The sequence below is a fragment of the Eretmochelys imbricata genome, chromosome 24 (genome assembly GCF_965152235.1).
Source record: "Eretmochelys imbricata isolate rEreImb1 chromosome 24, rEreImb1.hap1, whole genome shotgun sequence".
In the NCBI taxonomy this organism is placed as follows: Eukaryota; Metazoa; Chordata; order Testudines; family Cheloniidae; genus Eretmochelys; species Eretmochelys imbricata.
Window position 1 is genome coordinate 8,970,503 of NC_135595.1, and position 26,000 is coordinate 8,996,502.

Sequence of the window (26,000 nt, forward strand, 5' to 3'; positions counted from 1 at the left end):
CAAAGAGTAGAACTAAATTATCAGTTTTCACAGTGGAGAAAGGTAAACAGCAAGGTCCCCCAAAGATCCATACTGGGACTACTGCTGTTTAACAGTCACAAATGATTAGGAAAAAAAGGTAAAACAGCGAGTTGGCAAAATTTTCAGATGATACAAAATTACTCCAGACAGTTAGGTCCAAAGCAGACTGCAAAGAGTTACAAAGTGACCTCACAAAACTGGGTGACTGGGCAATAAAATGGCAGATGATATTCAATGTTGATAAATGCAAAGTAATGCACACTGGAAGACATAATTCCAAGTATACATGCAAAATGATGGTGTCTAAATTAGCTGTTACCACACAAGAAATCAATCTTGGGAGTTATCGTGGATAGTTCTCTGAAAACATCTCTTCAATGTGCGCCAGTCAAAAAACCTAACAGAATGCTGGGAACCATCAGAAAATGGGTAGATAATAAGACAAAAAATATCATAATACCACCATATATAAAAACATGGTATGCCCATACTTTGAATACTGCGTGCAGTTATGGTCATCCCATCTCATAAAAGATAGTTTAGAATTGGAAAAAGTACACAGAAGGGAAACAAAAATTATTAGGGGGATGGTACAGCTTTCATGTGAAGAGAGATTAAAAAGACAGGACTGTTCAGCCTGGAAAAGAGACAACTGAGGGGAGATATGATAGAGGTTTAGAAAATCATGAATGGTGTGGAGAAAGCGAGTAAGGATGTGTTATTCACCCCTCCACATAACACACGAACCAGGGGTCAGTAATAGGCAGCAGGTTTAAAACAAGCATAAGGAAGTACTTCTTCACATACCACGCAGTCAACCTGGGGAAGTCACTGCCAGGGGATGTGGTAAAGGCCAAAAGTATAACTGAATTAAAAAAAGAATTAGATAAAGTTCCTGGAGGATAGATCCATCGATGGCTATTAACTAAGAGGGTCAGGGATGCAATCTCATGCTTTGGGTGTCCTAAAAGAAGCTGGGACTGGATGACAGGGTGTGGATCACTCAGTAAAGTGCCTTGTTCTGTTCACTCCTTCTGAAGCTTCTGGCACTGGCCACTATTGGAAGACAGGATACTGGTCTGGGACAGATAATTGATCTGACCTAGTATGGCCATTCTTATGACCAAATTCTGCCTTCAACTGCATAAATGCATTTCCCATTATGTGCCACATGAAGTTAGCTCACACTAAGGCTATGTCTACACTACTGCGGTAAGTCAGCCTACGCTATGCAACTCCAGCTACGTGAATAATGTAGCTGGAGTTGACATAACTTAGGTCAAGTTACCGCGGGGTCTACACTGCAGGGGGTCGACGGGAGAAACTCTCGCATCGACTTACCTTACTCTTCTCGTTGAGGGTAGAGTACAGGGGTCGACTGGAGAGCAATCTGCTGTCGATTTGGCGGGTCTTCACTAGACCCACTAAATTGACTGCCAGAGGATCGATCTCAGAGCCTCGATGCAGGCTGTAGTGTAGACCTGCCCTAAGAAGTCATTAGGAGTTGCAGGTTATCCAGGGTAAAGTAAGACCCAGGATCTTGTGCTCTGTTTAAACACCTTTTTGCTATTACAGAAAAAATATATTGGATCTTCTTGAGAAAGTGGATAATTACAGAAGATGGCAGAGTTAGAAGATCAGAAAATAAATCACTTTAGATGGTTAGAAAATTAAAATAAGATGTAATCAAGTTTGGCATTACCAGGCAGTATAGTTTTTAAACAAGGCCAAGTATTTTGGACTCTTCCGAGGAACGTGGTTGCTGTAAGATAAAAAACAAACATATTTACTAGAGGCTCAGGATTATTCTGCATATTTAGGCCAGACAAAAAATCATGCACACTTATTCAGAGAAACCTGATCCTATTATAGAACCATTCTGTTGTAAGTTTCCCTATCTTTCAATTAAGGTTTCAGGGGAATGGGATTCCTATCCCTGATTAAACTGCTTGACCCTGGCTCTGGGGGCAACTGTGCTGCATCCATCCATTGTTTTCCAGGATCTGTAGGCTTGTGCGATTAACTACATCTTTCAATGAACTATATACTTGAACCTGTTTTAGGAGCAAGACAGCAATATCCCTGCTCTGAAACCCACACCTCTCACCGATTTGCACCAGGTGGCAGTTAATGACAGTTCTCACCTAGTAATGTTATTTGTCACAGTCACTGATGCTCAAGAACTTGGAGAGGTTTTTAGGCCCAATGGTCTAGAGCAGGATCACCAAATCCTGATTCTGAATGGGGAGGACAGCTGCAAAAGTTAGACGGGGTATTTCTAAGTGGCTGACAAATTAAAAGGAGTCGGGGTACGTGTGTCTGTGCATGTCCCTTATGTGAACTGAAATCCACTGAGATTAATCCTCATCCAGCATTTGCCCTCAACTGTTCGCTCAAATCATTTAGGTGTATAAAGAAACCCATTACCAACCATTGTACCATGGATACAAACGACATGCACACTGCCCTATAACCCACTTCTAGTGAACTGGAATTTACTGATGCCCCAGTAAAGGAGAATGTCAATCTAAGGGGGGGGGTTCCAGTGTATTAGAGAGGTTTGCTTTTCTAGAGAGCCCTTTTACACCTACTTGATCATATGGTTGGCATAAGCTCTGGAGCAGCAAGTGCTATAACGACACAGCGAACAGTGGACGTAGGTAGGAAAGTGGTTTGGGAAATCTGGGATTTCGAAGCTGCACTCCAAGCACGTCTGCCTCCCCAGAACACTCCTGCAGATGAAAGGGGACACTCATCAGTGGCTGTACAGATACCTTGTGGAGTTACAATTTCTGTTACTACAAACCCTGTCAGGCTGGCAGACACAAAAGACAAAGCTAACCAGCAAACAGTGAAGACTATCATTGACAGAGGCAAACTTCCAGAAAAAATTGCAGTCAAAATAATCTCTCCTCTGACCTATACTTTCAGCCCTAGCTACATAGATTGTCTTAGCGTTAGGCTTTAGTTTCACCATTTGTGACACCTCATTAAGGAATCACTCTCTTATGCCATGTACTCAAATACAGTGGACTGCCCTAACAAGAAAAATTAAGGCTGCAGTGTGGGACCTCTAAGGGAGACAGGCTGAGAGGGGGAAGAGAAAGAGGGAGGCTCCTCTGGGCTCTCTATAGGGAAAACCCCACAAAAGAGAAAATAAAAAAAAAAAAAAATTGTTTAAATCATTTGACTTAATCCTGGTCTTGTGGAAAGCTGGCTTCTCCTGGCATGATAGTTCTTCCTGGCAGTGGACAAGCCGAAACTGCACAGTGCCGAGGAGCAGACTGCCATCAATGGTGGCATAACATAGCTGACTGCATTTTCTTTAACAACCTTTTAGTTTGAAACTTAGCAAGAAGTTCTGACATTTTCTTGACTGCTCTCTTCTGGATGTTCCTCTGGACAGGTGGGTACAGGAAGATGGGCTGGGGGTCCGTAGAAGTCGTCAGTGGGGTGGCTTCCTGCAAGGTGCCCTGTGGCGCATCAGACGAAGATACTGGCACTGTCCGCGGCTGTCCTCTAGATGCTCTAATTGTAACCTGCAGCAAATGATAGATACCTCAGCTTTGCATATCTTAAGACACGTGCTGCCCCACTCCTGATCTCTGCTCCTCAGCTTTGCAATGGTCTGCTCAACTTAACATGGAATGGCAGGTGGAATCAATCTGTTCCAACAGGTGGAGATCTGAAGTGATGCACATTCTGCAAACACCTGTTTTATGGCATCTACTAAAAACTGGTAGAAAAATGCTGCTGGAATTTTTAGGAGGTACATATTGATACTGTTGATATACTTCTGAGAAAATGTAGGAGGAGGAGCAAGGGCTGCTGTTTAGCTTGGATCCCTTACCTTGGTTCCAGGTTTCAGTCCTTCTAGCTGCTTCGGCTTTCGGAAAGTTTTGTGGTGCTGCAGCTTGTGTTCAATTTTATCCTTGGCGAATAGGAATTGCAGCCGACACTTGTTACAGTGATAAACACTTTTCTTCTAAAGCAAAATAAAAAAGGAATTTTTAATTTTGGAGAGTGGAGGCAAAAAGGGAAGGTTCTTGGGTGGTTTATTTTATTTATTTAAAGAAACCAAAACAATGGCTTCTCTTTCTTTTATTCCCTTGACCTCAAGTCCAGCCAAGTTTAGGTGCCATTTAAAAATGCTGTACTAAAAATAGTTACTGGTGGTGTTTGTTCCATTTCCAATGGGTAACGTGTCCACGTCATAAAATCACCTTCACCCCAGCAATTGGTCCCTTTATCAGCAGAGGCACCAAGAACTGCAGGGTCAAGAAAAATGAACTCTTCTCTTTCTCCTAGAGGGGGTTTTCTCCAAGTCATGGCTGAGGCACACTGGCGAGTAGCACATGGAAGCTGCTTGCCTTTCCAATGCCTACCCTATACCTGTTCTGTGGGTAAACTAAGGGCTTCCAGGGTTGTCAATCTGCTACCTGCCAAAAGCACTAACTTTATATAATTTATAAGTTTCAGAGTAACAGCCGTGTTAGTCTGTATTCGCAAAAAGAAAAGGAGTACTTGTGGCACCTTAGAGACTAACCAATTTATTTGAGCATGAGCTTTCGTGAGCTACAGCTCACTTCATCAGATGCATACCGTGGAAACTGCAGCAGACTTTATATATACACAGAGAATATGAAACAATACCTCCTCCCACCCCACTGTCCTGCTGGTAATAGCTTATCTAAAGGAATCATCAGGTTAGGCCATTTCCAGCACAAATCCAGGTTTTCTCACCCTCCACCCCCGCACACAAATTCACTCTCCTGCTGGTGGTAGCCCATCCAAAGTGACAACTCTTTACACAATGTGCATGATAATCAAGTTAGGCCATTTCCTGCACAGTGGGGTGGGAGGAGGTATTGTTTCATATTCTCTGTGTATATATAAAGTCTGCTGCAGTTTCCACGGTATGCATCTGATGAAGTGAGCTGTAGCTCACGAAAGCTCATGCTCAAATAAATTGGTTAGTCTCTAAGGTGCCACAAGTACTCCTTTTCTTTTTATAATTTATAAGTACGCTTAGAACTACTCACACTTAAAAGAGGTCACCATTCTAGGCAACAGATATGGAAACAGAGCTTCCCAACAGCTGTACAAAACGTGGTCTGTGGGATGGAATTTATTTTCTGGAATCTGAACTTTTCACCCAGAAGGATAAAGGGCTGATATCACCCACCAACAATCTTTGTTAATTACGAAGTGGAAACAAATACCAACACGGAAAACACAGGATATTTGTGCTAATCATAGCTGAGGTAAGAGGCATAGTCGTGTGTGTGTGTGTGTGTGAGTGTGTGATGAAGTGGGCACATCGCCTGTTTCAGGCCCTGATTCAGCTTTAAGCATGTGCTCCATTCCCAATGAAGTCTCTGTGAAAAGGAGTACTTGTGGCACCTTAGAGACTAACCAATTTATTTGAGCATGAGCTTTCGTGAGCTACAGCTCACTTCATCGGATGCATACTGTGGAAACTGCAGAAGACATTATATACACAGAGACCATGAAACAATACCTCCTCCCACCCCACTCTCCTGCTGGTAATAGATAAGCTATTACCAGCAGGAGAGTGAGTTTGTGGGGGGGGTGGGGGGTGAGAAAACCTGGATTTGTGCTGGAAATGGCCCAACTTGATTATCATACACATTGTAAGGAGAGTGATCACTTTAGACAAGCTATTACCAGCAGGAGAGTGGGGTGGGAGGAGGTATTGTTTCATGGTCTCTGTGTATATAATGTCTTCTGCAGTTTCCACAGTATGCATCCGATGAAGTGAGCTGTAGCTCACGAAAGCTCATGCTCAAATAAATTGGTTAGTCTCTAAGGTGCCACAAGTACTCCTTTTCTTTTTGCGAATACAGACTAACACGGCTGTTACTCTGAAATCTGTGAAAAGTGAAACATTTTAACCAAAGCGTTGCGAAGAATATAAACCTAACTCCGTACTTGGGTTACCTGGTGCCTCATGAAATGCTGCTGGAAGGCATTGCCATTCTTAAAGACTTTCAGGCAATAAGGACAGAGCAGGTGCCGTGTGTCCTCGTGGATCATTCGGAAATGGCTATCCACTTCAGAGTAAAGCGACGAACGATACTGACAGACCTGGGGAAGGACAAATGCAAACAGTTAACATGGAAGTAATCTAGGAATTTATATCACATCTATCACTGTAGTATATGGTTACTTTCACTGAAGCATCTAAGCAGCTGCTAACCTACACCCCCTTTAAGTTACTGAATGAACTTATCTGAAGTAAGCAGAAAGGGAGATCTAACAGGAAGTGAGACCTAACAGTGAGTGATCTCTATCAGGTAAAAATGGGGCTGGTCAATCTAGGTAGATTCTTATATGGCAACCATAACCATGGTTCCTGAGCACCTGAGAAGTAATGAGCTCTGAAAGGAAGTAAATCTTATGCAGTCTTCATCACTCAGAATAGAGGGCTACAAGAAGAGAGAGGTATCTTGGGGCGTCGGGGGGAACATCAGGGTTTACTGGGGGATACCCATAAAGAATAAAAATAAGCTACTTAGATTTTTTTGAAGAGACTACATACTCTTAAAATTAATAGTTCTGAGAACAGATCTCTCCTGAGAATTCTGTTCTTTCAGATGGTTATAAAATTAGCAGTTAATGACACTATCCATCCAATCTAAAAAGAAGAAAGGGAGTAACAGTGCAAACAGGAATAATAGGTAGTTACTGAAAAGCAAGTCACAGTATGTCAGATAGAACAATTCACTCAGGCCCTATGTCACACTGAAAGAAGTTACATTTTAGAAGTTTCTTATTCTTCTCCTTTTCTCATTGGACAGGCAGCAGTGGGGCCAATTTATGAAGGGTAGCATCTTGAGAGTGGATGCAAGCACTGATCTCAGGGTTAGACAGCAACTAGGGATGTAGTGAGTGAGTGACAGAGCCTTATCTCCTCCTCTAGAGTGACAGCTTCTCTTTCCTGAAAAGGCACCCATCTCCAGGCCCTCAATGCAAACTACTAGTGTCTGCTCCCTCAGCACTGACTACAGTGGGACTAATCACCTACTTAAATGCTTTGCTGGAAAGTTCCAGACCTCCTCCTGGACTTCACAGAAACAGTCTAAAGCACAGAGTTTAAAATGTGTGTAATACCTGACAAACGTAGGGCATTTCTCCAGGCTTGTGGGTATCCTTCATATGCTGCAAGAACATTGGTTCACTCTCAAATGCCCATTCACAAATCTTGCACTTCGCTGTAACAGGAAGGAAAAGCAAAGTAACAGTTAAAACCCCCACAACACAAAGGTTGCAGTGAAGGACTTTGAAATCAGATAATATAATCCCTTTGAAGGAAGCAAAATATTACTTGTTCTCGCCTCTTGGATCTGGGGCATGTGATTTAAATATATCTATCTATATCTACTCTCAGCATCTTCTGGAAGGCATCACCAAAACCAACTGAGCAAGGAGTAAAACTGAGTCATCAAAGAACATGGAAAAGCTCCATTTCCTTTGGCCCAGGCCAATGCTGCACTGTTTCCAAAAGTACATTTTTGATCAGATTAGTTTATCATTATCTGAAGTCTATTTGGTAACCCCTATGTGAAATGAATTTGGAAGGTCACAACTAAGCTTGGAATAACAGAGACTTGGTGGGGTAACTCACATGACTGGAGCACTGTCATGGATGGGTATAAACTGTTCAGGAAGGACTGGTGGGAGAGAAAAGGTGGAGGAGTTGCACTGTATGTAAGGGAGCAGTATGACTGCTCAGAGCTTCCAATAGGAAACTGAAGAAAAGTCTGTTGAGAGTCTTTGGGTTAAGTTTAGAAGCAACAGCAACAAGGGTGATGTCATGGTGGTCGTCTGCTATAGACCAGGAGAATGAGGTAGAGGAGGCTTTCTTCAGACAACTAACAGTAGTTTCCAGATCACAGGCCCTGGTTTCTCATGGGGGACTTCAATCTCCCTAACATCTGCTGGGAGAGCAATAGAGCAGTGCACAGTTTTTAGAGAGTGCTGGGGACTTCCTGGTGCAAGTGCTGGAGGAACCAACTAGGGGCCGTGCTCCTCTTGACCTGCTGCTTGCAAATAGGGAAGAATTGGTAAGGGAAGTACAACTGGGTGGCAATCTGGGCAGCCCTGACCATGAGATGGTCGAGTTCAGGATCCTGACAAAAGGAAGAAAGGAGAGTAGCAGAATACATACTTTGGACTTCAGAAAAGCATACTTTGACTCCCTCAGGGATCCCCTGGAAGGTTAATATGAGGGAAAAGGAGTCCAGGAGAGCTGGCTGTATTTTAAAGAAGCCTTACTGAGGGCGCAGAAACAAGCCATCCCGATGTGCAGAAAGAATAGCAAATATGGCAGACGACCAGCTTGGCTTAACAGAGAAATCTTCAGTGAGCTTAAACACAAAAAGGAAGCTTACAAGAAGTGGAAATTTGGACAGATGACTAGGGAGGAGTATAAAAATATTGCTCAAGCATGCAGTTGGAGTGGCAGCTAGCAAGGGATATCAAGGGTAACAAGAAAGGTTTCTACAGGAATGTTAGCAACAAGAAGGAGTCAGGGAAAGTGTGGGACCCTTACTGAATGGGGGAGGCAATCTAGTGACAGATGATGTGGAAAAGGCTGAAGTATTCAATGCTTTTTTTGCCTCGGTCTTCACAGACAAGGTCAGCTCCCAGACTGCTGCATTGAGCAGCACAGTATGGGGAGGAGGTGAGCAGCCCTCAGTGGTGAAAGAACAGGTTAAGGACTATTTAGAAAAGCTGGACATGCACAAGTCCATGGAACTGGATGCAATGCATCCAAGGGTGCTGAGGGAGTTGGCTGATGTGACTGCAGAGCCATTGGCCATTATCTCTGAAAACTCGTGGCAACTGGGGGAGGTCCTGGATGACTGGAAAAAGGCAAATATAGTGCCCATCTTTAAAAAAAAGGAAGAAGGAGAATCTGGGGAACTACAGATCAGTCAGCCTCACCTCAGTCCCTGGAAAAATCATGGAGCAAGTCCACAAGGAATCCATTTTGAACCACTTGGAGGAGAGGAAGGTGATCAGGAATAGTCAACATGGATTCACCAAAGGAGTCATGCCTGACCAACCCGATTGCCTTCTATGATGAGATAACTGGCTTTGTGGCTATGAGGAAAGCGGTGGACGTGATATATCTTCACTTTAGCAAAGCTTTTGATACAGTCTCCCACAGTATTCTTGCCAGCAAGTTAAAAAGTATGGATTGGATGAATGGACTATAAGGTGAATAGAAAGCTGGCTAGATCATCGGGCTCAACAGGTAGAGATCAATGGCTCGATGTCTAGTTGGCAGCCGGTATCAAGCGGCGTGTCCCAGAGGTCTGTCCTGGGGCAGGTTTTGTTCAATATCTTCATTAATGATCTGGATGATGGGATAGATCGCACCCTCAGCAAGTTTGCGGATGACACTAAGCTGGGGGGAGATGTACATAAGCTGAAGGGTAGGGATAGGGTCCAGAGTGACCTACATAAATTGGAGGATTGGGCTATAAGAAATCTGATGAGGTTCAACAAGAAAAAGTGCAGAGTCCTGCACTTAGGACGGAAGAATCCCAGGCACTGCTATAGACTGGGGACTGATTGGCTAAGCGGCAGTTCTGCAGAAAAGGACCTGGGGATTACAGTGGACGAAAAGCTGGATATGAGTCAACAGTTTGCCTTGTTGCCAAGAAGGCTAGCGGCATATTGGGCTGCATTAGTAGAAGCATTGCCAGCAGATCAAGGGAAGTGATTATTCCCCTCTTTTCAGCACAGGTGAGGCCACATCCGGAGTACTGTGCCCAGTTTTGATTCCCCCACTACAGAAAGAATGTGAACAAATTGGAGGGTCCAGCAGAGGGCAATGAAAATGATTATGGGGCTGGGGCACATGATTTATGAGGAGAGGCTAAAGGAACTGGGCTTATTTAGTCTGCAGAAGAGAAGAGTGAGGGGGGATTTTATAGCAGCCTTCAACTACCTGAAGGGGGTTCCAAAGAGGATGGAGCTAGGCTGTTCTATGTGGTGGCAGATGACAGAACAAGGAGCAATGGTCTCAAGTTGCAGTGGGGGAGGTCTAGGTTGCATATTAGGAAAAACTCTTTCTCTAGGAGGGTGGTGAAGCACTGGACTGGGTTACCTAGGGCAGTGGTAGAATCTCCATCCACAGAGGTTTTTAATGGCTGGCTTGACAAAGCCCTGGCTGGGATGATTTAGTTGGTGTTGGTCCTGCTTTGAGCAGGGGTTTGGACTAGGTGACCTCCTGAGGTCTCTTCCAACCCTAATCTTCTATGATTCTAAGCTTCTAACGGACAAGTGTCCATTTTCTTTTTGCGGATACAGACTAACACGGTTGCTACTCTGAAAAGTGTCCTGTTGACATTTAGAACAGGCCAAAGAAAGAACCTAAGAGTTGTGTGGAAACAACAGTCCCATCATGCTTTGCAGATAAAATAAAGCTAACTTTAAGGAGTGGAATTTTACTAAGCATAACATTTGGCAGTTTTGAAATTGCTGTGACAGATATTTTAGCAATATACTAACCGCAAAATGCATGCAAGATGTAGAATGACTACCACTGTCCAAAGAAAGGTATAAACAATGACTAGTCATCACGTTTTAAGACAGTTGAAAAGTTACAAGAGATTGAGTAAGGCATAGTACCTGAACTTTCTCATCCCACAAGGTGGCACTGGTGGGCATGGTGTGGGGAAACACATCGTATGTGTATAAACTGAGGACTTCAGTCTGCTTTCACCTGCACTAGATTAATTTTATTGCTTAAAAGAATAAACAACAAGCCCCAATAAAAGCTCCATGGAGTTATCTTAGCTCAGAATTTCATTCCTTTAGGAGGTTCATATCAGAACCTAAACATTATCTGATTATGATTGTTTTGGATCTTTAAAATATCCTTGACAATGAAATCACTTTGGACTAATACTACAGTTTGGTTTGAACTTTTGCAGGCATGCAAGAAAATCTAATTCCATGTAACTCCACATCACACCCTGCATCATGATGGCATGGTCCCAGGATGGATAGACCTCTTTCTCCAGAGACTTACACTGAAATCCTGAAATAAACAAACAACCCCCCTGCTACCACCACTTACTGGTTGATTCATAGGGACTGTGAACATTCTCTAGGTGGCACTGCAGCTGGAAGGGGGTGGAGAACTGCCTGTAACAGTGCTGGCAGATAGTATGGACATCTACCTCCCCATTCTGCTGATCTAGTTCAACATGGTGTTTCATATGATTCATAAACCTGAAGGAGAGCAGAGTGTATGTGAACATAAATACAAAAACATTCGCATCCATATCAACCCTGGAAATGGTGTGAACCAGACACTTTTACATTGGTTATTTTGGCATTGCTTTCACTAGTAGCAAAAACATTTATTTTCAAATAGCTAATAAAGTAACTGCATTTTTGGCATAGCATTAAGATACTCTCTTCTCACTAACCCTACTAAAACCAGGCCTGACATGACGGCAACTCTCCTCCATCAAAGAGATGGACATGATGTTCCTCACTCTGTGGCCCAGAGATGCTTCAACAGCAGCTTATTCAGCCCCTGGATAGCAGGATACATCTGACTCTGCTCTCTCACTGCCCACTGAAGGAGCAGCATCAAGAGGATAACAACTAACATTCTCCATCTGCCATGATAAAGCATATTAGCTCAAAGTCAAATTTTAATACTGACTATTGTAGCAATAAGATACTAGAGAGGATTCTTGTGCATTGTACAATCTGTTCCACAAACAGGAAATTACCTCTTCTCTTCAGCTCTCATGTTCAAACTCAACTGGATAAAGCAGTGGAGAATACTCTATCATGGGTTCTAGGGACTGGACTAGCGGTTAGTTAATCAGAAATTACAGGTGTTAAAAGTTCTATTAGGACTCAGGATTCCATTATTCTAGCCCAGAGGTTCCCAAACTGTGGGCCGTGGCCCACCAGACAGTCCTGGGTGGTCTACTGGCCACCATACAGTCCTGGGTGCTCTACATGGGCCATGGGCGGAGTTTGGAGAGGACACTGGAGTTTGTGAAGCAGACAGTGACGAAGTGGCAGCTAGTGATGGCCCCTGCTCAGTGCCGGAGGAGCTCAGCACCCACAAAGGGCGATGTGGAGCTGCTGTGCGACAGGAGAGAAGGGGCTGGCCCTGAGAGGTGGCAGCTCCCAGGGTGGCTGGTGGGTTCGTGGCTGTTCCTGCTCCAAGCCACTGCACCCCCACAATCCATGGCTGTCTGGCCTCCTGGAGTATCAGCTCCACGGCTCCCCCAATAACCAGAGCACAGCAGTGCTGCTCTGTTTCCTCCTAGACAATGACCATCACGGATAATGGCCGGGCCCAACCCAAGTGCCTGCCTTTGCCCAGCATTGGGGGCCCCCGAACCTCTCTCTTGTTCCCGGACAGGGGCTGCCTGTGAAGCACACAAGGGTGCTGGGCAGGTGACTGGGGCAAGGCTGCCACGTGACAAGCTCAAGGCACTCAGTGGTCTGCAGAGGTGGAGGGTGTCAGTGGGGGCTGGCTGTGGCACCTGCCTGGCCCCTTCACTCTTTTGCTGGCCCTGCTCCCTGCTGAGGCAAGGGGCCGTGCACGCTCCATGGTGCCCTCTCCCTGACAGACGTGTGGCAGTCATGCTACATGCTAAACAGCCCCTTGCCTGATTTCCCATTTGATCACCTTGAGGGGAGGGAGCACTATCAAACTGTATACACTGATAGCGGGGAGGGCATAATTTAAAGGTTCAGCTGCCCCTGAACAGCTTAAGTCATACCTCCAACCCCGGGTGCCACCTCCTGGAAAGCAGCAAGAAGTGCTAATAGTCAGCTGCAGTGCCTATTGCAGCTGCAGGAGGGCCTCAAGGAAAAAAGTTTGGGAACCCTGTTCTAGCCAAAAGAATTCTGGGTTCAGTTCCCAGCTCTGCCACTGACTCATTGTGTGATCATGGGCAAATTACTTCACCTCTCCATGCCTCTGTTTGTGACTTACCTACCCTATAAGGGGGGCTTTGGAACTTAATTGATTGACATAGTAACTCACTTTGAGACGTGCAGATTCAAGAACTGCGAGGTATTGTTATAGGGGCATGTGGCATTCCTCTTACCGTATGTTGTTCTTTAGCCTCTTGGTGCAGTGTGGACACCGGAAGGATGTTGGAACCTTGGGGAAGTTCAAAAGCTGAGTCACTTTGCCGCCATCCCTGCCATAGTAGAAATCATCTACCAACATGATGAGTTTGCTCTGGGATGAATCACCTGCATTTTCACTTTGCTCTGGAGCTTTAGCGGGTGGAGACAATGCAGGGATAGGTGTGGAGGAGGGTGGTGAAGCAACAGTTGCAGTTTTTTCTGGAGATGGAGGCTTTGTAGGCTGAATATTTGGTTCAGGTTCCAGAGATTTTCCTTTCTTGAGGAATTCAACCATTTCAGGGCAGCAGTACTTCAGGAAAAAGAAAAGCCACACTAATGATTAGATTGTACATAACAGTAACTATATCACTACACATACAGTGTGGGCTGTGACCTCATTGGCTCGCACAAGCTAAGCAGGCTGGGTCTCATGAGAGCTGGGAGCCCACCACAGCAACCTTCAGGAAGTAGTGAGGTGGATGCTCTTCCCTCCAAGTCAGTACAGCTGGGTGAGACCATTGCTAGGAAGGGGCAGTGCTACTGGAGGAACAGTCCTTTTTAACAAGATATAAAACTAGGTCCTGCCTACTTGGAGTTATTAAAGATCCTGTGGTAGATTTTCCATTCCCCCATCAGATTGTCCTACCCAAGCCCCTTCCGTGGGGAGAACACTGTTCTTCAGTATTGCCGTATACAATCAATAGTACTGACTAATGAATTCTTCATCTCAGAATGGTTACTTACACACATATGTCCTCTTAAAGCCTCAGTCACTCGAAATTGGGCATTGCATCTTGGGCAGACTTTCCGGCCACCATCTTGTAAATCAAATGTGGGGACAGGAGAAGAGCTGACTGTAATAACAATAACAATAATAACAACAATAATAAAAAACTGGATAAACCAGATCTGGAATCTGATACTACCCCTACATTTCAATAAAAACTTGGATCTAAGTTCTGGCCCTATTGAAAGTGATTCATTTCAAGAGTAATAACGTTAATTGCTAACAGGACTTGAGAGGAGAGGTATGAAAATGTGCAGATTTATGACAACTCATATGAGATACACTGCACACTCATCACTCCTCAGAACACAGTCACTGATGTCCTAAGAATTTTCTGATAAACATCTTGCAGCTAAAATCATCTTCTCCCACTACTCCAATCACACTTCACTCTCCTTGTATCCTTTCACTGACTTCCTGCCCCCATCCACATCAAGTTCAAACTCCTTGTTCTCACCTCCAAACATGGGCAGAAGTCCAGAATCTGGATGGCACAAAAGGTAGCTTAAAGCCATCTTTTGCCTCACTCCCACTGAGATGTGCCTTCTGTGCAGGAGAAGTAGCACAGAAGCTACCCTCTTACATGTCTGTAAAGAGCTCTGTATGCCCATGGTGATGTGTAAATAATAATTCTAACAATGGTAGCATGGGCATCCATAACACTGAATACACAGTAATAAATACAAGGAGTAGTCAGGAACTCACATGATAAATATAGGACACTCACTAGGAAAAACTTTAGAGCAATGAAGACATGAAATTCAACTGTATAGCTGTTTAACAGGTCTGTTTCCCCTTTTATATGCAATCTATATAACATGCTTAGTTACCGTTTTCTGCTTCAGAAATTGAGTGTTAGGAACATCTTTAGAAGTCTGTGCTTTCAGCAGAATCTAGGCTACCACAGACCGTACCTTTCAGCGATGACGACGACGACTCTGAAACACTGGATCGCTGGGAACCATGTGCAGGGCTGCTATTAGAAACCACAAGTGGACCAGGGCTCTGGCCTAATGAAGGAATGGTATTCAGTGTGTTCACCAGCTTAGCAACCTCATTGCTGTTCTCTCCAGTTACTCCAGGTCTCTTCACAGTCACAAAGCTTGCAATACTCACTGCCAACAGAAGGGACAATGGAGAAAAAAAATGTAGGAACACAGGATTTGATATACCAGGCAAGACCTCTCATCTCTCATGTCCTACATCCTGATATATCCGATCAGACCATGGGTCGAACATGTCCCCCATCATTTACTGTACCACATAAGACCATCAGTTCTGGTATCCTGACTCTGACCGTGATCAATACCTGATTCATCAGAGTTGTACAGGAAGGGTTAGGGGAGGACAACACTCTTCTGACCCCCTCCAGCTATCAGCTTACACCATGAAACATGAGATTTGTCCTGTGAATAACTATACATGTTATTGATTGTCAAAAATTATCCACACCCCTTTTCTGAATCTTGCTGTAGTATTTGACTCTGACTTCCTAAATGTAATTACATTGTCTGGACCACTTGCTGAATGAAGCAGTACTTTTATTTGTTCTAAAAGTTGTTTACCATTATTTTTGAACAATCCATCATTATTGTAATATTGGACATCATATAAAAGGAATGACTAATTTCCACTGTGCCCTTCTTAATCTTAAAAACAGCTTCATATATAATCTTTCAAAACACACAAATAAGCATTTTTTAGGGTCTTTCATCTGAGTATCTCAAAACATTTTATAAACACGAATTAGTTAATTCTCATACCCATCTGGGATATATGGAAGGATTATCCCCATTTTACAGATGGGCAAACTGAGGCACAGAGCAGTTAAGTGACTTGCCCATAGTTACGCAATGTGTCAGTGACAGAGTCAGGAATAGAACCCAGGACTACTCCTCCCATACTCTAGCCACTAGGCCACATATCTGAAGATCAAATTATAAACACTTGAATCCCACTGCTTTCCCATGGGAGGTCTTACCTAATTTAGGGTTAGTAGCTTGACTGGATTGCCCTGGCTGCTGCACAGTTAACTGTCCAAGTGTTGTTGGCTGCGTTGAAGTAGGAGTTGTGGAGGTGCTGGGAGTGGACTTACTTTGCTGTTGTGACTGGGACTGTGGTACAGTGCTCCTGATGGTAAGCGTGGCCGGAATGACCGTAGTGAAAGTGTTGGTAGTGGGTCGCACCGGCATGGTTGTACCTGGTCTCACCTGGGCCATTTGAGAGAAAACCTGAGGAACTCCAACGGTTGGTTTAACAAACTGGGTACCTGGGGCTTCAAAAAGAACAGAAAACCTGGTTAGATCCGATGCTCCCACTTGATGTGTCAGATATCTAACTGCTTGTTTCCCAGCAGCACTGAGCCCTCTCAACTCCCACTAACTTCGCTGGAGGTTATGAATGCTCAGCACCTTTGAAAATAGTTTCACTTTCCAAGATGAGTGAAATGCAAAAGGAAACAGACAGTGAAAATTACATGTTCAAATTCTTCCCTTTTTAATAATTTTGGGTAGGATTTTCCAAAGTACCACAGTTTTCAGTGGGACTCATACTCCTAGTCATACAGACCCCAATCCTGAAAACTCTTACATATGTGCTTAGCTTTACTGCTGCGAGTGAGACTACTCAGAGTAGGAAAGTGTTTGAAGGACGAGGGGTTTAGGTCCCTAAGAAAAATCCCACTCTTCAAGGGCTACTGGCAACACAGATAAGGAAACAAATTTCAAGATATAATATTTTTAGTTTATGTTCCTTTAGTTGGATAAACGCTAAACAACAGATTTCTACCACATGCCCATTTAGTCTGTTTCAGTGGATACACTGCTTACCTGGGACTAGGGTAATGGGTCTAACTGTTTGGCCTTGCTGTACGTTCAGAACAATTCCAACCTGATTCATTGTGTTTTGTACAGGCCGGACATTCCTTACTGGAAATCCCTGCATTTAAGAGGCAAAATTATCTTTAACATATTTATTCCAACAAACCAAAAACAGAGATAATCCGTGTGCAGTTTACCAATCACAATGTGCCGTTAGTGCCTGAATGGTCTTCCCAAATTACTTCTTTGAGGTTTGCTAGGTATGTTTAGGAGTGGAAGAGACAAATTCAGCAATCACAGCAGAACCAGTATTTGGTCAGTATGAGTCTGCATCGATTTCAGTTGGCATTAGATTGGACCCTATTTCTGCAAAGTAATAAATCCAATTTCTCTTCCAGTAGAAATCTGCTCAAAAAGATCCTCTAATCCCAACCCCCTCCCACCCACCTCAAAAAAGTAAAGGTAAATGAAGAATTTTCATATTGACAGCACTAGTCAGAGTAAGTCATATGAAGTGATCAGAGTGACAAACTGATAAGTATTAGCCAAGGCAGGTTAGTCTTCCAAGCATTTTTATTCTCTGTTTTCCACAGGTGTTTGTTTGTTACTAAAATAAAACTAACAAACAGAACTGACGATCCAAGAGCCCAGGCTCCTCTGTACCAGCCAAAGGACCAGCACCATCCCCTTGTGTTGCCATAAGTACTGATAAAAAGGACTTTAATATAAGTGACAAGTATATCATTACAGAAGTACTTAGAAGTACAAATATATTGTGGAAATAATACTTATGCATTTATAGGTAAAAAATACAAGTGCAAGTACTTTCATGCCTGTATTTCCTGGCCAACAGATGAACTACCACCTAAATAACATAAGCACATAGTAGAAGAAAAAGAGCAACGATTAAATTTTATTTATATATACAAAAGAGATGGAACAACAATGAAAAAAATCACTTAAAACGTAAATAAATTTCCTTTCCATTATATCATTTATATGTTATTTACAAACAGCAGCTCATTCGATTAAATGGGCATTTTCTTCAACAGTAGAATCTTGAATGTATCATCCTGAAGACAGTTCCTTCTTGGCAAAAGGATTTGTCCAGCGCTACTGAATAATCTTTCCACTGGAACATGATTGGCAGGGTAGTATTAAATTTGATAAAAAGTTTAACAACTACTGGATGTTTTTTCAGTTGATCAAATTCATGAGATGGATCACTGTGGAGTTGTATACCAACAATTCTTAAGTGGGAGTCAGATGCCCCCTGATCATCAAAGCAATAGAAATTAGTGGCATCTTTGGATGTTATTGCTTGATCTGTAGGCTTTGGTAGGCTGTCACAACAAACCAGATTATGTAAAAAGAACTTCCTCTGCAATTTTTCTCTCAATCTGATTCAGCAGCCAATGCAACTTTAAAATAAAATCGGCGTGGCACTGGAACAGCAACAAATGACTTTGCACTTTTGTTACTCACAGCTGCATCAAACGTCAAAATACATCCAAACCTTTTCTATGGCCTTCCTTCACATTATCTACCAAGTCCAGTGGCAACCGTGGACATCACCTCCAGCAACTCACTTAGATATTCCAGCTGTGTTGGAGAATTTTGACAGTGGGATATGCTCCATCACAATATTAACTCTATCAGGCATGTTGTAAATACGGTGAAAGCTACTAAACTCTGAATTCCATTGCTTAGAGGTAGGTTTGCGGATTGTTTTTCCAAGCGTGTCATTCACAATCTCAGAACTCTGGTATGCAGTGTTGCTTAAGACAGAGCACTTAGCCACTACACTTCTGAAGAGACGCTTGTATTGAGAGTTCTTGGCAAGAGCCCTAGAAGCATCAGTAGTTGCTACCAAGTTCAGAGTGTACGAAAAACAGTCATATGTAGTGGCAAAATATGTGGTGGTAAAATATACATGAACAGTCAGCAGTATCGCTTGTCAAAACTTCATCAATACTCACATGGCTACATCTATCAGAACGTGGGGTGTCCACTTGTTTACTAGCATCCTCCTCCACTTCCTTATCAGCATCATCCTCCAACACTCCAGGTCCTGAAAACAGCTTGAAGGCTTTAACAAAATTGCTAACACTATCTTTGTCAAGTGTTATTTTTATTGAATCCAGATCAAACTGTGAGTGGATCTGAGCCAACAGAGAAGTGATCTTATTGTCTTGTGTTCCAAAAAAGTGATGGAAGCCTAAGACTGCGGACTCTTGTTGGATTAGTAGTCAATCCAGTGACAGGTAATATCCACGTAGCTTCTTGCCTGATGTGTCCACACATCTCCAGTCGTGCAAACATAACGTAGAGATGCCAATTTGTTTTTTATGCTTTCAAGAACCAAGCTGTATTGTCCCAGTAGTTTAATCTTTATTTTTTCAGTTCACATGACAGCAGCCTTGGGAATAAGTCCAATAAATAAAGTGTGAAAGCCACACCCTTCAACAGTTGACAGAGTCAGCATATCACTAATAAAACTGAGAATTAGTTTGTCTATATTTTCTTTGGACACTGCTCCATCACAGAGTAATTGCTGCAGAAAAGTATCAAAACTGGGGGTCTTTCACTTTGGGGTTTCCCCAGATGCTGTGAACAAGTCATCAATAGTTTGCTTACATCCAAAGTCCTTTTCTCCATGACTTCTCTAAAAAACAAATAAGAATTATTTTATTTTATTCAGAGCAACTATATGTATAAATGTTTAATTATTATTCTGCTCAAATACAAAAGGAAAAACAAATGCTAAGTGATGTATAAAACATACCATAAATACTGCTTGGGGTCTGTGTTTTACAACAAACTGAATTAGAGTAAATATGGTATTTCTGGCCTTTTCTGGCCTAGTAAATCACAATTTCAGGAAACATACCAAAACAGCAGTTCAAGAAATAATAAATATGTCCAACTAAGGAGAAAATATAGTGAGCAAAAAATGGAATGAACCATATTTAATTAATAATAATTATTTACCTGCATGTTTGGTGAAATCTGAGGGTGCCTTATCTTGTCTGTGAATTGTCTTTCTTTTTGGTTTGCACAAACTACAAACTGCTTCAATAAAGTTCTCATCATCTTCAGCAACATCTGAGAAGTAAGTTCTCACTACAATCGGCAACACTTTATTTTCACACGCCATTAGTGACTGAAGAGATATTTCCAGATTAAAGAAGACTAAGAATATTTACAATTCAAAAGGAAATGAATCAGGAAGTATAATCAATGATACAATGACTGGTAGTGGTGGCACTAAGCAGAAGTTGACAAAACAATTCCTTAGGCCTCAATTTCCCAATAGCCCCTTCAGCACTGGAGCATGCCCAGTGCCTGGCAGGCATTTCTTATCCCACCCTGCAGGGTAAGCAGCTACTGGGCTTGTTTTCTCAATGCAGGACACTGAGAGGTATGTGTCTGCCTGCTCTGCCCCCTCCCCCATACTGACTCACCCCTCCAATAGGCTGGACCTGTCGCAGTGACCAATCAGAAATGAAGAGGGCAGGGCCACCACCCTCCCTGGCTGATGAAACAGCAGGAACAGAAAAAAGCCCAGTGCAGCTGGAACTGAGCGCCTAAAGTGCCCAACCCAGGACAGTGGTTTCTGGGGATGAACCAGAATCCAGGACAGTCTGAAAAAGTACTTGCGGTTTTTTAATTTTTTTTTTTAAGTTACTTATGATTTAGGTACCTTCAGTAGTACTTAAATACAAGCACTAAGTACAGAATACGTAAAAGTACTTAAGTACAGTTACGTAGAGTGCTTCAAAATATTTAAGAATACTTAAGTACATGGGAACAGAAAACTCACCTGTGTTGTTATAAAGATAGGTTGGCTGCTCACTGGTGAATTAGTAACATGGTTGGCATTCTGCATCACCTGAACAGGTCGTAACACTGGCTGTGTTACCATTGTGCCTAGCCCCGATGTTGGGTTCTGGGTAAGGATGAGTGGCTGTCCACCTTGCTGAACAAGAGGGTTGGCAGCTGGAAGAAAAACAATTTTATTTTACACACCTTAAATTTTTCATACTGATTCCTCAGTGACTAGTTTTGGCCTCCACAATTTGAATTAGTTACACTGAACACATTTTAAAATATATTATCCAAAAGACGCACCCCTCCACGCCTCCCATGTATCATTTTACTAGTCTGCACATCTGAGATTTTCAAAGCTGTGCAGAGAACTGGGCATCCAAAACCCACAGATAGTTTTGAAATATCTCAAAGATGGATTTCTCCTGCTCCCCAGCATAGCTGTTGAACACTGCTCCGGCAGCATAATGAGACGAGAAAAGGTAACCTATTTCCCCTTGATTTTTCCTACCCCCCCCCCCCACCCCACTGTTCCTCAGACGTTCTTGTTAAACCCTGGATTTGTGCCGGAAATGGCCCACCTTGATTATCATACACATTGTAAGGACAGTGATCACTTTAGATAAGCTATTACCAGCAGGAGAGTGGGGTGGGGGGAGAGAAAACCTTTTGAAGTGATAAACACCCATTTTTTCATGGTCTGTGTGTATAAAACATCCTCACTGCATTTTCCACTTTATGCATCCGATGAAGTGAGCTGTAGCTCACGAAAGCTTATGCTCAAATAAATTGTTTAGTCTCTAAGGTGCCACGAGTATTCCTTTTCTTTTAGCTGACAAGAAAAGAATTCGACTGGCACGCAGGCACTGCTTCAGGGTGAGGTAAGCAAACTGACACAGGACCTCTTGCAAGCCCCAGTGTAAGTGGTTTTCCAGCAGAAGAAACACAGTGCACAGCATCATAGAAATTCTGGGCAGCACTGCCAACCATAGGCAGTCAGAGATGGCAGCCACAATCATGCTGAGCGCTGCACTGCCCCCTAGAACAACCCAGTACCGGGAGGGAGGGCACAAAGGTGACCTTAAAGCCACCTTAGCCCCTCTTCCTGCTCCTGGACAGTGCTTGCATGTGCTGCACATCCAAGAGACACAGTACACAATCTCACTTTCAGCCTTAATATACAGAAAAATTATTTAGCACATTTGGATCACACTAGAGTCATGAGAATATCCTAAAATACTTTAAGGCCTTTGCCCCTTCAGTTCAGCAACTCTTTTTTTTTTTTTTTAAATTAAAGAATGGTAACTCTTTTTTGCCTAGTCTACATGTCTGTGAAAAAGACAGTGTCTTGTGTCCTTTGAATTCAATATCCTGATGTTACATGGTATGGTGAAATATTCCATCACAATCCCTTTGGTCTCAAAGAGTTATTATGCACCTAATAGGTCTCTTTGCGGGAATACCATTGCCTGTTACTGTTATACGCAGTGCTGGTTTTGCTACTATTGTTATAGTTGCCTAACGCTTTCCCTTATAAAATGCCATTTTCAGTTGCAGTTAATTTTGCAAGATTTTGACTGTCCAGGCTAAATTTTCCCACGACAGGTGTCTGCCTCAGGCTGAATTTTCTTAGGGAAGTTTCAGCATAAAACGGTTCACCGTTTCAGAGAGTGAGATTCAGGGAAAATATGTTGTTCTACTCATGTTAGACAAATTCTACAGTGTTTTGTTGAGAAATTCTAGCACCTCTAAGCTATGCAGCAGGAACTTTATATTTGCCAGAGATGCCCTGGTGTTGAGGATGTGTCTTTTGCTATCCCCATGAAAAAACACCCAAATTTGACTATCAGCATCTGAAAAATTTCATTTGCACATGCTCAGTAGAGGTTTGTTAGACAATGACTCCATTATTGTCCAAAGATTCTGTCACTACAGCTCCTTTATGTCAACCACAGTGACAGTGCACCATCCCCAGAGTGCAACTAAGCACGCTCAGTCTTAGGGCTGCAGGGAACGTAGGGGCTTAGCAGGACTGTCCCTGCAACTGTCCCTCCTGGCACCCAGAGAGCTGCTGTGGCACCAGAACTGAGAACAGAGGGATTGTTTCTCCTGCGCGCTCAATGCTTCTTCAGTTGGCATCCAGGCAGCACGAAGGATCGAGGGGCAAACAACCTGACTACACAAAAGGAAGGGAGTGGGGAGGAGCAAGAGAAGGGAGGGGAAGACACGGGCAGGTTGGGGGTGCAGGCTAAGGGGACAGGTACCAAGGGGAACGGGAACAGAATGGGAGAAGGACATACTAGGAAAGGGGAAAATAGGGCAAAAAGGTCTTTAACCACTGAAACATACTCCACTACAGAACCGGCAATAGAACTCAGGATTCTTGAGTTCTATCATACCTCTGTTACCACTGTATAGCGGTGAAACTCACTGTCAAAATGTGCATCTCATTATCCTCTATGTGAGCTAGCCACCTGGGGGAAATAAGTCCTGTTAACTGAAGTCTGTGCTGTGGGCCTAAATGTGCCAGTCTTCCTGATGACCCATGTGGGGGTCAATAGAATTCCATGTGATGAAATTTCTATTTTTCAGTTTACTTGTTTTGTTTTGAGCTTAGGAAGTTACATTGAAGGGAAAAAAAAAAGTTATGTCAAAAGAACATTGTGGTTGAAAAGTCCAGCATGTAAAAGTTAGATAATGCCCAATTAAGGTTGCATAGGCAACTTTAATTCACTCCCCTTGTGCATATACATTATGATACAGACTTTAATTACATGGTCACATAATATATTTTTCCATAGAATCTCTGCCTCATTCAGCGCACAGACGAAAAGGTGCTCTGGGAATGAATCAAGGTTGTGTAACAAATGAGGCCGTGTCATCTGTATGAGCCAGCCTCATTTGTTGCAGAAGTTGGAAGGTGTGTAGTGAATGAACTAAGGGACTGGAAGAGGAGAAAGGGGTTTTTGTGCTTATGGCAGTTGAATGTAACCCTAGAGAATGGGAATCTATCCCTGCCTCTCCCACTTAGTTTCTGTCTGATAAGGGGTAAGTCACTTAACCCAAAAACTTTTCACAAGCGCCCACTGGATCTTCCTTATTTTCTGGGTTCCCACTTTAGAACACCTGAAACCTTATCTGAAGAAGTGCTAAGAGCTCACAACTGCAACTGAAATCAATGGAGCTGTGCTCTGAACATACACAGTGCTACAAAAACACTAAGTACTCTGAATAAAAATCAAGCCTGTGGCATCTCAGGTTGGGCTCCCAAAATGAGTGGGGCATTTGACGATTTTGGCTTCAATCTGTCTCACAGCCTCACCTGTAAAATGGGGGATAATACCATCTTACCTGACAGGGATATTGCAAAGATGAAATTCATTCACTAATATTTATGAACCACTCAGATACCACACTGACGCATGTCAAAGAAAAGCCATGAGGAAATTTATAATACTGTATTCAGGATTTAAATCTGTGTGCAGTAAAAAAGGCATGGGGTCAGACATTAAATGATGAGGATAAAAAGAAGTATTGCATAGCTACCCATTCGGTCAGCAGCATTGTTCCTGTGCACTGATTGAGGCAGGGGTCCTGCAGAAAAAACAGTGTGATCATGTAATTAGAGAGTATATCAAAATGCCAAAATAAGACTGTACAGGTAAGAACTCTTCAACAATAGGCCATGACTACAACCCTGAAAGAAAGGAATTTTGCTGGGATCTCCTTTTAATGAGTATTTCATATAGTACCGTCGGCAATTCAATAAGTAGCGTTATTCTTCAAATCAGTACTGAACTAATATTAGCAGGTCTGTGCTCGAGGACATGTTATCTTTCAGAAGAGTCATAAAACCAAGGTTCTGAACACTCATGGTCATTAAAGATCCCATAGCAACATTTGTACAACAAGAGTTAACAGTAGTATCTTGGCCAAAATCCAACTAGAATAGAATGTTACATACCCTGCAGTAACCGTGGTTCTTTGAGAAGCTTTGTCCACAAAGATTTTGCTTTTAATGGGCAAACCCCCTCCATGCAAGATAGGATTACTTTGGTCAGCAGTGTTAGTTGGGGCTATGCCTGTGCCCTAGTTGCCCTTGCACCCCCCACACTCCCAAGTGAATAAAGGGAAGAGTGAACCCAATCATCCCTCAGTTCTTTCACCAATAGAGAATCCCACAGAAGTAGGAATTAGTAGAAGTGGCCAAGGAGGGTAGGTCGTGTAATCTGTGTGGACAACACATCTCGAAGATCCCAGTTAATACAGGGGAAATAATCATTCTTTCTTCAACTGATTGCCCTGACAGATTTTATTCTTGGTGACTAAAAAGCAGTGTAGTTGTCCCATTGCTTGGAGGTACATATTAGAGGAGTTCTACTTAAATAAATGACTGCAAAACAGCCCTACTAAATCACCATCTGATCTGGAAGCTTCTACTAAGGAACAGTGTCTTGTAAGTATGTGGATTGAACACCGTGTAGCTGCCCTACAAATTTCAGATATAGAGGCATTCCTCAAACAGGCAGCAGAGGTTGCCTGAGCTCAAATGCTCTCACCTTGCTAACTCTATATAGTATATCCTCGCTATAATGCCCTTCATAATAACGAACCTTCGGCTATAAAGAACCCGGTCACCAAATCCCATTTCGAGCCCCACAGCTGCAGTGGAGGCCGACAACTTCTCCAGCCCTGCCACAGCCACGAGGCCGGAGGAGCTGTCAGCCCCTGCCACAGCCATGAGGCTGGAGAAGCTGTCAGCGGCCTCCTCTCCTCTCCCGCTCCCTCCCGCCCAGGGCAGTCGGCCTCTTTCACTATAATGAACCCCTGGCTATATAACAAACAAATGGCTTGAATCCCGACGGGTTCGTTACAGCGAGGGTGTATTGTACTGAAGTCCCAGGAGCATGAGGTGCCCAAACTAGAGGAAAAGCCATGTATAAGGCCCTTTGGAAATCTTGCCAATGAGGGTGGAAAAATACACTGTGACCCCTAGATAGGAAGATGATGTTCAGATATTACTACTAGATGGAGCCTTATGGAGTGGATGGAAAGCACAGATTGTTTCAGGGTTAGCAAATAGTCCAGTATTGGTGCTTTTAAGGGAGAAAGCTAGTGTTGATGCCCAAATAGAAAACCTCTTCCATTTACCTTTGCAATTAAATCTAGCTAAATATTTCCTGCTTTGTAGCAGAATGTTCTGAACCTCAGCTGAACAGCTTCTTTTGGTGGATGTCACCTAGCCAGCATCCAGGCTGTCAGATATAAGGAAACTGTGTCCAGGTGTGGGATCTGAATGGTGATGTCCCAGACCATGTCAGGCAGAATGCAGGTGAAGTCTAGCATGCTGTACAATGTAAGTACATGAGGCTGTGTGTTCTGGAAGTCTGAGATGT

The 26,000-nt window shown here is 43.1% G+C and overlaps 1 protein-coding gene across 6 annotated transcripts in view; it reads right to left on the reverse strand.

The window, feature by feature from the left end:
- The window catches only part of POGZ (pogo transposable element derived with ZNF domain), a 59,756-nt gene that overhangs the window by 5,602 nt on the left and 28,154 nt on the right, over nt 1-26,000 (reverse strand). Inside the window, exons 4-17 of one of the 6 annotated variants that reach the window (XM_077841720.1) lie at nt 24,151-24,198; nt 20,600-20,775; nt 16,786-16,894; nt 16,053-16,232; nt 14,872-15,072; nt 13,915-14,024; nt 13,146-13,480; nt 11,138-11,292; nt 7,156-7,256; nt 5,974-6,129; nt 3,872-4,006; nt 3,388-3,560; nt 2,613-2,753; nt 1,724-1,783 (exon numbers count right to left, since the gene is read on the reverse strand). In XM_077841720.1, coding sequence (XP_077697846.1) covers nt 1,724-1,783; nt 2,613-2,753; nt 3,388-3,560; nt 3,872-4,006; nt 5,974-6,129; nt 7,156-7,256; nt 11,138-11,292; nt 13,146-13,480; nt 13,915-14,024; nt 14,872-15,072; nt 16,053-16,232; nt 16,786-16,894; nt 20,600-20,775; nt 24,151-24,198 — 2,080 coding nt within the window. Of the gene's footprint in view, nt 1-1,723; nt 1,784-2,612; nt 2,754-3,387; nt 3,561-3,871; nt 4,007-5,973; nt 6,130-7,155; nt 7,257-11,137; nt 11,293-13,145; nt 13,481-13,914; nt 14,025-14,871; nt 15,073-15,938; nt 16,233-16,785; nt 16,895-20,599; nt 20,776-24,150; nt 24,199-26,000 lie in introns of all 6 variants that reach the window. The other 5 variants (XM_077841717.1, XM_077841715.1, XM_077841716.1 and 2 more) reach the window with 5 other exon arrangements.